This window comes from Rhinolophus sinicus, linkage group LG01, assembly GCF_036562045.2.
Source record: "Rhinolophus sinicus isolate RSC01 linkage group LG01, ASM3656204v1, whole genome shotgun sequence".
Classification (NCBI taxonomy): domain Eukaryota; kingdom Metazoa; phylum Chordata; class Mammalia; order Chiroptera; family Rhinolophidae; genus Rhinolophus; species Rhinolophus sinicus.
This window is the reverse complement of record NC_133751.1, coordinates 69,595,288-69,607,363: the sequence shown is the minus strand read 5'-3', so window position 1 is coordinate 69,607,363 and position 12,076 is coordinate 69,595,288. Positions and strand designations below refer to the sequence as shown.

General features: G+C 35.4%; 1 protein-coding gene across 1 annotated transcript in view; it reads right to left on the bottom strand.

Moving 5' to 3' along the window:
- The window catches only part of SLC9C1 (solute carrier family 9 member C1), a 99,637-nt gene that overhangs the window by 60,196 nt on the left and 27,365 nt on the right, over positions 1 to 12,076 (bottom strand). Inside the window, exons 10-13 of the mRNA XM_074314135.1 lie at positions 8,660 to 8,741; positions 6,367 to 6,533; positions 3,919 to 4,044; positions 928 to 1,022 (exon numbers count right to left, since the gene is read on the bottom strand). Of these exons, the coding sequence (XP_074170236.1) occupies positions 928 to 1,022; positions 3,919 to 4,044; positions 6,367 to 6,533; positions 8,660 to 8,741 (470 nt within the window). The remainder of the gene's footprint in view (positions 1 to 927; positions 1,023 to 3,918; positions 4,045 to 6,366; positions 6,534 to 8,659; positions 8,742 to 12,076) is intronic.

The window sequence follows — 12,076 nt, the reverse complement described above, 5'->3', positions numbered from 1 at the left end:
AATGTTGTTAATCAAGAAACCAACATTTTAAATAGGATATTTTATCTTCCTCTCTTGACAAATGCAATGTCATAATGATTTGCATGTCTAGGGTTGAAATTAAAACTCTTAGACTCTGATAATCTGTACTAAAACTATAATGAGGACATGCTCAAGTGTCTGGTTGCTTCTCTTCCTACACGTGGCTTTACATCTCACTGTACCACAAGCAGTACATGTGAGTGGACACCAGGCTGACACACCTCTTAGGATTTGGGGTGTGTACATTGAAAGCCCAGTTTGCTTGTGAGATGATGGCCCAGAGGAAAAGATCCCAGAAGACCCTAGAAATGAATTTAGGATCATTTGAGCAGGGAATTTTGGTGTCCTTTTTACCAGGGGTGTGAACCAGAACAAGAAGGTATGTGCAGGCTTTGTATATTTCATTCTTCCATAGGGGATGATCTGAGAGTGCTCTTTAATTCCCCGACTTTGAGGAGCTCACAGCTTTCTGTGGAGTCTTACATCTAAAGAAATTATTACAAGTGTATGCTAAGTACTAAGGGAGGATGTGTTTTGGGAAGATGTGCCTGGAAGGATTAAGGAAGCCTTGACCTTAGTGAGTAACTCAAGTAGTCTAAAAAAAGAAAAAAACGTAAAAGCAGTTTACTACAGCTTAGCTTTGAGGACAAAAGAAGAAAGGCAAGAGCATCTCAGTCAGAAGGAGAAACTTGTTCAAACACACAGAAGTGTGAATGAGTAGAGCAAGTTAGGAAGACTGAAAATAGGTGATTTGGCCTGATGGTGGGGTGTAGAGCAGACAGTGGCTTGCATAGATAACACTGGGTGATCCCAATTTACCAGACATAAGCAAGAAAAATAATTCACACAATTTCCTAAATGCAGTGGCTTAGGAGGGTGAAAGCTTTCTCTTGATAATATACTTACTCTCCCTTGTCACCAAAGCTTCCTGCTGCACCTACCAGCATCTGGACTGCGCTCTGGGACAGAATCTCATATCTGTATTGTCTCTGATAGCTTGCCTAAAAGGAATGTTAAGTCAAATAATTGTATAGCATGAATAACAATGGCAACTTATTATTTCCTTTATGGAAAAATAATCTGTTAGAAAGAAGTCAAAATGCCCAAATATTCTAGTATCTTTATAAAAAGAATCTCTCTATGAGTCTCGACCATGAAATCAATGAAGAGAGTAGGTCTGAACTTTGGGTAGAACCCAACTGATTCTGTAGGAAACTAGGATTCTGCCAGATGTTAATTACATTTTCAAAAATAACTGTAGTCCTGTGGCCAAATAAGCATGGAACTACTGTAAGCTATATTCCCATTTTAAAAGTTCATATGCATATTAGAATATTAAAGGCTCTGAGAAATCCTACAGTGAAAGATCCTGCTGTATATTTTTATTTAATGCCATTTTTCCAGATAGTTTGACAACAGAATGCTGTTATCTTCAATCTATTGTTAGTATTAAATCAATAGCTACTGTTGTGCAGAACACAGTTATTCATTCATTCAGTCCATATATTGAGAGCTCATTCTACGTCAGGCACTACGTTTCATGCTGGGGAAACCACTGTCTGATACTGCCCCTGGCCTCAGTGTGCTGAACACTATTGAGAATCATTGTACAGACCAACTTCCAAAATTGGAATATATGATATAGCTAAAGATTCCTGGGTGCTATGGAAAACATTCTGTCTGCACAATAATTTATGGATATTTAAACATGGTTTTAGTCTTGGGGAATACTAGAAAAAGATACAGGCTTAGCAACACAAATGACCAAGAAGTTAGTTAATAGAAACATGTTAATTCTTACATTATCATTCATACCAAAAGGTAAGAAGGATTTAGAAAATGGTTGATTTTTAAAAATAACTGCCATTTATTGAGTTCTCTACTATACTATTGAATTAACTGATCTAACTATGTATATACAGGTTTGTTTTACCTAAATGTATTTAATTTTTGCAATAAGTTGATGAGGAAGGTAGTCTAAACAGTATTTTATAGATGAGAAAGCTGAGGCTCAGGGAGTCAAGTAGTTTTCCCAAGATCTCATTAGAAACTCAGTTCTCTCTGAATATGAAGCCTGTCTCCCTTTTCCCCCATGTGGTATGCTTCCTCTCCTGTACCCTGTCTTGCCATGATGTGCTTCTTCTTCTAACGAAGAATAGTAGAGAAGATGTTGCGCCAGTTAACACGTTGCTTACGGATCACGAGAATCTTCATTTTGTTCTGAGCCATGCGTTAAGGATGGATAACAAGAATTCTCGTTTTTACTGTTGACTCTTTTTACTTTGCACATTTTATTGAATTATTTGTGTTTCGTTAATAACAAAGGAAGCTGCTTTCTGCAGTATCACACCAGGAGGGATTACTAACATCATAGGTGAGCAAATCCTAAAAAATTCCATAGAAAAATAATAAATGACATAGAAGCATTTACGCTTTAAAGAGAAGAGTGCATTTTAAAGTAGTTTCTTTTAAAAACCTGCCAGAACAGAGGGGTATGAGGGATTTAAACCCCGCCATACGCAACGTGTTAACAAGAACTGGCTGAGATTTAAATAAACCCTCTCAAACCTTTGAAAAACTGTAATAGACTGATTAATATTAATATTAGAATTGAGATTTCAGAAACCAAATCAACAAACCAAGGTAAACATGAAACTATGTCTATAATGAAAAAGGCGAGATGAACATCTAGAGAACAGAGCTAAGAAATCTAACCTACTATGGAAAAACAGAATTTCCTGGTCAAGAACCACTCATGGCATAAAATCAACAAAGATATAATAGTGGAAAACAAACATTTAAGGCAAGAAACTAAAAAGGTACATGGAGTGTATATTGCAAAACCATGGAAGATCACAAGTGGAAAAAATATAAGAGGTTATTCAGTTAGCATAAATTTTCTCTTCTACAGATAGGGAGAATAAAGACTAAAAAGAATAAGTCCTGAGTCACACATCATATTAATAATGAGAGCGAAACTCAAAACGGAGTCTCCTACATTGATTTTAGGCATTTCATGAAATAAATTAAAAATCAGGAAATGACTCAAAGACATGCTCTCATAAAATCTGCTGCTGGAACAAAGCACCATTTGGGCATAAGTTCATCCTTCATAGTATTACCTCAATTGCATATAGAAGTTATTTAGGTCCTCGGGAAGGCTGCCTTTGAGGCTCAACTTGTCTGCCAGGACTACTGCTGAACAGAGAACAATCATACCCCATAGACCTTCCATCTCCCAAGTTGGACTGAGAAAGTAGAATGCTTGGAATCCTGTATGGTTGGAATAGCTGAGACATGCGTGACCATTCCATACACAATGAGGAAGGCCCAACATGAACATTTTGAGAGGATGAGTCATGGCAACTAGTCAAGATCCTAGCCTGAATAGAAAATGTTTATTAGGCTATTGCAATTTCGCACAGTCTTTACATGCTGTGGTGTTACAGAATTTCTTTAATTTTTACCCAACATTTTACAGAGAAACCTACCACCTTCTACCTGCAGTTATTAATGAAGTGGTGGTATCCTTTTATGCAAAACTGGCTTGGACCCAGAGATGGGCAGTGTCATGGAACTGACTGCATAACACATCTGAAGGTTAAGTTCAGCTGTAATTCCTGTCATTGGGATCTGTGAAATTCCCAGTTTCTCATAATTAAACACTTTTTACTTAAGCTAATTTGGGGATTTCTTTCTCTTCTCTTTCCCTTTTATTTTTTTCTTTCCTTTTTTTGCAGTCAAGCAGATTCCTAAGACAATGCCAAACTTCCCTTTGCCTTTGTAAACAATCTATTAAGCTATGCAGATTAATAAATCAAGATATCTTCAACAAAAGAGAAAGTTTTCAGTATAATTTTAGAAAAATAATTTAAAAGTATAAAATAAAGTACTAACTATTTGTGCTGACAGGAGACGCCTGTTGGCCAGATCCATTGCTTCAATATTAAGGGTCTCATCTATTTCCTTATTACAGTTTGGACAGTTCACCTTTGGATGTTCTATTGTTTCTTCTTGGCTCAACTAAGAAAAACACAAATGAAAACAAAAAAAATGTATATGAATATTAACATGTTGTTTAGCATAAACCTCGAGCAATTCATGTACCAGTTTGGATTGGAAAATTATAGAAAATTTGCTAGATTCAGAAGAACGTTCTGATGAGTTTCCTCAACATTGGCACAGTTATCTAGAATGTAAAATAATTGCCAGTTTCGGGAGGAAGGAGTGACAGCATATATTTATCTTTACATGGCATTGTTAACAGTTTATAAAATCCACCACATATGTGGTCACACTTTAAACCAGTGGTTCTGAAAGCGTTGTCCCCCAGGAGCATCAGCAACACCTGAGAATTGTTAGAAACATACATTCTCAGATCCCTCCACAGACCTCTTGAATGAGAAACTCTGGGGAATGAGGCAGCAATCTGTGTTTTTACAAACACATTCCATGACTTTGCTGCAGCTAATGTTTGACAATCACTGCTTTAAACTAATCACTGAAGATAGAATAGAAAGTGAACATGACATCAGAAGATTAGAATATGGATAACCCCATTTTACAGATGAGAAAAGTTGAAGCTTAAAGAAAACAAAAGATTTGCTCAAGATCACAAAGCTATTTATTAAGTGACAAAGCTAGGATATGAACCAAGATTTTTTGAGTCCAAATCTAGTGCTCTATCCATAGTGTCATGCAGCGTCTCTTGTCCCGCTCCCGCTCTCGGTGGGTGGACACAGAGTATGGGGAGGCCAAAAAGGAACACCAATGGAGCCATGGATAGGGGGTTCATACCACTATAGTCTCGCTGGCGGTTGGGTGAGACACAGGAAGCAGGAGCCACATGATCCACAATCCGCTTCTCTTGCCAGCATAGTCCCCTTGCCAGCATAGCCACGGCAGTTATATTAGTGGCTAATCGCTAACCGGTTACAGCTGATGGCCAACTAGTTACAGCTGAGCCAGCACCTTTCCACATGAGGCCAAGAGCCTGGAAACTGCTCTTCTGGCTCTGTCCCCACACATAGTACTGTGCTATCCCTCATGTCTACATCAAAAAGAGGAGAGCAGTTACTAATCATCCGCCTTCTGAAACAGATCAAGTACCAGAGTGGTAGCCTCATCCTTGATTTGCATTAGAATCAGCTGAGTAAATGGATTAAAAATACATATTCTCGGGACCCTCCTCAGAACACCTGCATCAAACTCTCCTGGGTAAGGCTAGGAAATCAACCCATATTTTTAATAAACTTTCCAAGTGATTTTGATTCAGCCAGGTTAGTAAAAGGCCACAATCAGATACTGGGAGTTAGTATAAAAAAAAAAAAAATCCCTGGATTTGACTTTTATTTGTCTCATTTAGAAATTCAGAGACAATTCTGGCAGTATTCCTTCAGGCAGAAGGCTTACTTTGGAGCTTACTTTGGAAGGCTTACTTTGGAGCCCCAATCTTGAGCTTCAAGCATTGCTTTATGGGTATGAAATGGATTTGGGAGAATTCGATTTTATAGGTATTAATTATCTTACATCAGCACTCCTGGAAGTTGGCCCCTCGTATTATATGATGCAGAAAAACATTGCAGTGAAAACTGGACATGACATAGGAAATAGCAAAACAGCTGTAGCATGGAGAAGATCCCAGAACAACTTCTTCCCAGAACAATTTCTTCTTATGGCAACCATGACTGACTGATGCGTTATTAGGTTGGTGCAAAAGTAATTGCGGTTTAAAGGGTTAAAAATTGCAAAAACCATAATTACTTTTGCACCAACCTAATACATACTCTTAAAAGTATAAATCTGACTGCAGAGATTCTAAAGCATATCTCAGAAGCAGATGGTGATGTCTTACCCACATCTAAACATATGATGCTGGCTTTAAATTCTATTTTATATTAAAAGTAATATTAATCATAAGCTAGGACCTAGCAAATCTTTGTCATGTAATAGCCTAAATGAATGCTAAACAAAGGAGCCTGTCCACCCTCAATCTAGTACAAACAAAACAAAACAAAACAAAACAAAACAAAACAAAACAAAACCTAGTCATTATCCTCTTTTCATGATGTCTTTTAAAGGCAGTTCCAATACACTGCTCCTTCTCTTGAATTTACACATATATTTTCTATATACTCAAAGAAGTTGTTACTTCTACTTTGCCCCACAATGATCACAAAATTCCCTAAAATTCCCTCCTAACTATTGTGGTAAATAAGTAGTTACCAATACAATTTCTCTGTCAATTGTATTAAAAATTGTGAATTGATATTTATAACATTTATACTTATTCAAGGGCAATCATATCTGCTTTGAAGGAATAAACAAAAGATATTACTTGCTTACTGCATATGGGTTTTGAAGTATAATTGCTTTCTCAACCATGTTCCAATCTGCATTAGCAAGATCTTTGTCAAATTTGAGTGCAGAGGCTGCAGACTTCGTTATCTCTTGAAAGTGTTGAAATGTATAATAAAGTGATTTATATTTTGTTGATGTGACATCATGAAGTCCTTTGATACAAAAAGCACATTTTAAAATAGTAGGAACAACACCATTTTGATCTTAATTATAAAGGTTCCTTTTGTTCTTATTGTACTAAGTATTTTTTTAGAGTTAAAGACTCAACATAAATTGTTTAATAATAAGAACACCAATAATTTCAAAATTTTCTACTTTCATGCTACTCACAAAAGCCAAGGTAAGTAATAATAATAATAATAATAGCTAATATTTATCGAGTGCTGAGCAAGCGCATCTCAGCACTTTGTATTAAGTCTTTTGATCATGTTGACCACCTTTTGAGGTAAGTCTCTCTTCCCAGTTCGATCGATGAGGAACAGAGTAAGAGAGGTATGATGACTAATTTTATGTGTCAACTTGACTGTGCATGGGCTGCCCGGATATTTGGTTAAATATTATTCTGAGTGTGTCTGTGAAGGTATTTCTGGATGACAATGACATTTAAATTGGTAGACTGAGTAAGGCAGATTGTCTTCCTCAATGTGGGCAAGCCTCATTCAGTCTGTTGGAGACCAGAATAGAACGAAAGGCTGAGCAAAGAAAATTCACTCTCCGCTTGATGGTCTTCAAGCTGGGACATGCTTTCAGATTTGGACTGGAATGTACACTATTGTCTTTGTGGTTCTCAGGCCTTTGGACTGCAAATATATCTGCTGTGCCTATTTATCTCATGTAGGTATAGATATAGATACAGATATATACAGATAATACACATACACACACAGGATATGCATATATCTATATCTATATCTATATCTATATCTATATCTATATCTATATCTATATCTATATCTATATCTATATATCTCCTACCTGTACGTAAGGTCATGTATATGATATATATGTATTTATTTCCAGATGTATACCTCCAGACCTCATTAAGGTTTGAAAGACTCTTATTATCAGATGCAAATTCCTTGTTTTGAGCCATAGAAGCTTCTTTAAAAAACAATAATGTCCCATGAACAAATGTTCACTGCTCTCCATGCAAGTAATCAGATGTTCCACAATAAGAATTTTAGGTTTATTTACCTACTAAGTAAAACATATGATACTCTTTGCAAAACTTTATCCCTTTAATCTGTTCTTATTTTACTATGCTAAGGCTCAGAATTAGAAAAAAGAAAAGGAAAATGATTTTGTTACAAATATGAAGGAGGGAGGGAGATTGGATAGTGCAATATTATCCATGAAGATGAAATTTCAGCTTGATACAAAATGCCATTAGAGTGAAAACTCTGCATGTAATAGAAAGGGTGATAGAGCAGTTAAGAATATAATGGATTAAAAGCATCAGGGCAATTTGTTTCTAGTTCTGTAACTGCCATTACCTAGTTGTGTGACCTTGAGTAAGAACTTTAGATCTCAATTTCTCAATTGTTAAAAAGTAGGGGATTAAAAAATGCATATGGCTTTATGCTAATGACCTCCTAAAATTGCTATTTCTGCTTCTACTCTCCTTTGTAAGTGAAATTAATAAATTTTCAAATAATGGTGATGGAAGGAGAACTGACTCTGGGTGGTGAACACACAATGGGATTTATAGATGATGTAATACAGAATTGTACACCTGAAATCTATGTAACTTTACTAACAATTGTCACCCCAATAAACTTTAATTAAAAAAATAAATTTCACTTATAGTTTCTTCAGTAGTCTACCACCTGCTGTGTTTTCTATCTTATTTAAATGTGATTTGTTTACTTTGATGCACACATGCCTCTCCGATATTACCTTATTTGACTCATTTACTGTTTTACCTCTCTCTAATGGAAGCTCCATCAACTCAGAAATGTTGTTTGTCTTCATAATGCATCACTATCATTTAAAATAGTGCCTGGCATATAGGAGGCTCTTAATAAAACTTTGTCAAATAACTGAATACATTCATTATATTATTTTACTTAAACTGGACTGATATAAATAAGTAATCTTTTTAAATAAACAAGCTTATTGGCCTAAACCTTTCATATGACTTTACTTAGAGACCTAATTTTTTCTTCAATTAGACATCATTGACTTGTATTTATATAGCTTCTTTCTTAATTTCTAGCAATATTTAGCATATTTAGAATATTTTTTCTCTTCATGCAGAATAGTAATTAGTGGGGCTTACCTAGTTTATTAACTGCCATTGGCAAAATAATTCTATTGACCATCAGGGTAAGCATGCACACTGACACTCCATGAAATAATACCTAGAATTGAAAAAAGCACTAAGTAAGTATTCAAGACAATTTCATATAATATCTTCTGTACTTACCAATGTAAATTAAGCTAGGATGTGCTATGTCAATAGATGCTCATGGTGGGGAGAATTTGGATGTCAGACATGATGAAAATACTCTGGGGTATTTCTATCATCCTGCATATATGTCATCCATGCTTTTGGAACCAAACCAAAAATCAGGACACATGGTTTGACAAGTAAACATATATAGACATTGGAAAAAAATACTTGTCTTTAAATTCCATTGCTGCATTTCTTGGGCCTTGGAAATATGCCTATATTTTATCAGCTCTTATCTACTATACCCACCTCCATGTGCATAGCCAGTTCTCTAGTCTACATTACCAGTACACCTGTATCAGACAATTCTTCTCACCTGGGGAAAGAGAACAACTCAGAGGCCTTGATATGTTTACTCCACCTCATACTTTGTCTCTCTGGCATCTCTTCATTTTCAGCAAGGAGGAGCAATTAATGTCTTTGGTGCCACTTGTTTTCTTTCACTTATATCCCAAGTTGGTCTCCATAGATGAGTGGAGCAAAATTTTCCAACATGAGACTCCAAACTTCTGTTGATTTTTGGAATTCTGACTTCTAAAGCTTATGTTAAACCCTTAGCCAATCCTGTGTTCTTTGGTCACAGATATAAGATTAGGGACAGAGCATGAAACCACACCAGAGACTCTCAAGGTTGCACATTAGAATCACCTGGGAAACTTTAAAATATTGGTGCTCAGAATATTCCCACTGAATATTCTGATTTAATTCTTTACATGTGCAACCCAAGAATTGGTAACTAGAAAAAACAACAACAACAAAAATGAAAAAAAAAACAGGGTATAATCTATACACATTGAAATATACTCTGTGGTTTGATAAGTTTTGACAGTGCATACACCCATATAACCCTTAATCCTATCATGATGTAGAATATTCTCATACCCCCTACCCCCAAATTTCTCTAGTGCCCTTTCCCAATCAATCCTTTACCCCACGAGAGGCAACAACTGTTCTAATTTCTATTTCTAGAGATAAGAATTGCCAGTTTTAAGACCTTCATATAAATTGAAAACTATGTTTATCATTCTAGTTTTAATTTGTAGTCCCCTAGGGTAATGATGTTGAGCATTTTTAATTTGTTTAGTGATATACATCTTTCTTTTTGAAGTATTTGTTCACCTCTTTTGTCTACTTCAAAAATTGTGTTGTTTTTCTTTTTATCATAAAATTGTAGAAATTTTGAAAAATATATTCTATAGATAGAAGTGCATTTTCAGATATGTATATATACATATATGTGTGTATGTGTGTGTGTATATGTATATGTATACAGATACACACACACACTCATACATACATACATACATACTGGGGGGTGCCAAAAAATGTATACACATGACTTGTATTCATCTTTTGTTATTGGTATATATTAAGTATTACAATTTTAATACAGTTTTTTCCTTTCTTAAAACTTTTCAGAGTTTTTGATTTTATATTTGTCTATAATCCACCTCAAATCAGTTTTATATATGTGTATATATATATATATTTTCTTTATTTTTGTCATTTTAGTTCCCTCTCATATTTTCTTGAACAATGTACATAGTACTCATATTGTATCTTTAATATTTGTTTCCTTGCATCATGCCAGTATATAGAAATACATTTAATCTTTTTATATTTAATTTGTATCCTGAGATCTTGCTGAACTCACTTATTCATTTCTTCTTCTTCTTCCTCCTCTCCTTCTCCTTCTCCTTCTCCTTCTCCTTCTCCTTCTCCTTCTCCTTCTCCTTCTCCTTCCTCCTCCTCCACCTTCCCCTCTTCCTCCTCCTCCTTCTCATGTTTCTTTTTTGAAGATCCTTGGGATTTTCTATATATTTAATTATACCACCTGCAAATAAGGATAGTTTCATTTCTCTCTTTTCAATATTCATGCATTTATAATGCACTTTTTTTCTTGTCTTATGGAACAGGCTAGAACTTCATCATGATGTTCAATAAGAGGAGTAAGAGTAGATATTCTTGTATTTCTCCCAATGTTACGGAGAAAACAGTGTTTCACTATTAATTACAATGTTATCTGTAGATATATTTGTAGATGTTCTTTATCGACTTTAGGAAGTGTCCTTCTATTTATATTTTTTGAGAGATTTTGCCATGAATAGGTATTGGACTTTGTTAAATGTTTTTTCAGCATCAATTGATATGATTCCATAAATAACACACCCTATTGGTTAATGATGTTGCTCAGTTCTTCCATATCCTTGCTGATTTCCTGTCTAGATGGTCTATAATTTGTTGAACAAATTACAGGGAGGAGTATTAAAGTCACGAACTAAAATATGCTTATATCTCCTTTTAGTTCCATGTTTTTGCTTCACATAATTCCCTACTCTTGTTTGAAACATATTCATGTAGGATTGCTTATTTTCCCCTTGCTTCTGCAGTTCAATCTACTATTAAGCACATAAAGGAAAATCTTCATTTCAGATATTATATTTTTCAATTATAGAATTTCTCTTTCGTTCTTTTATTAGTTCCATTTTTTTTCACAGAAATAGTCCATGTCTTCATTTCTTATGTCCATTTTTAAAAAGTTTTTAAATATATTTTTAATAGTGTTTCTAGTTCCAGCGTCTGTTTCATCTCTGAGTCTATTTCAACTGAATAATTTTCTGCCTTAATTAGAAGTCACATTTTCCTGCTTCTCCACATGTATCATAATATTTAATTTTAGTTTGGACCTTATGGATTCTATGTTGTTGAGAGTCTTGATTATGCTGTCTTCCCTTAAAGAGTTTTGAGTTTTATTGTGTCAGTTAATGTACTCACAGATCATACTCTCTTGCCAAGGCATGGTTTTAGTTTGTCTTAGACTGGGTCTAGAGGAAACCTTACTATAGGCCATAATCCTTATTTCTAAGGCATGGTCTTTCTGAGGTCACAACTTAACCCATGTGGTGTTCATGAGGTTTATACTGTACCTAGCCAGAACTCCAGTAGCTCTCAGTACTGTGTGGCCTCCAGAATGTCCATTCAACACAAAGCTCTCTAGCGGCTCTTTTCTGCCAGTCCTCCTCTAATTTTCTGATGGCGCAGTTTGCATTGGACTAATGACCCAAGAGGATCCCTGTGCAGATTTCTGCTGCTACTTCTTTCCACACTCCTTCCCTCCCTGGAACCTTGCCCCACAAATTCAAAGCTGCGTCAGTAGCCCTGACTCTATTTTTTATACTCAGTGAGGCTACTGTTCTCTATTTGGTCTCCACGTCTTTATGCCACAATTTATAAGAAAGCCAG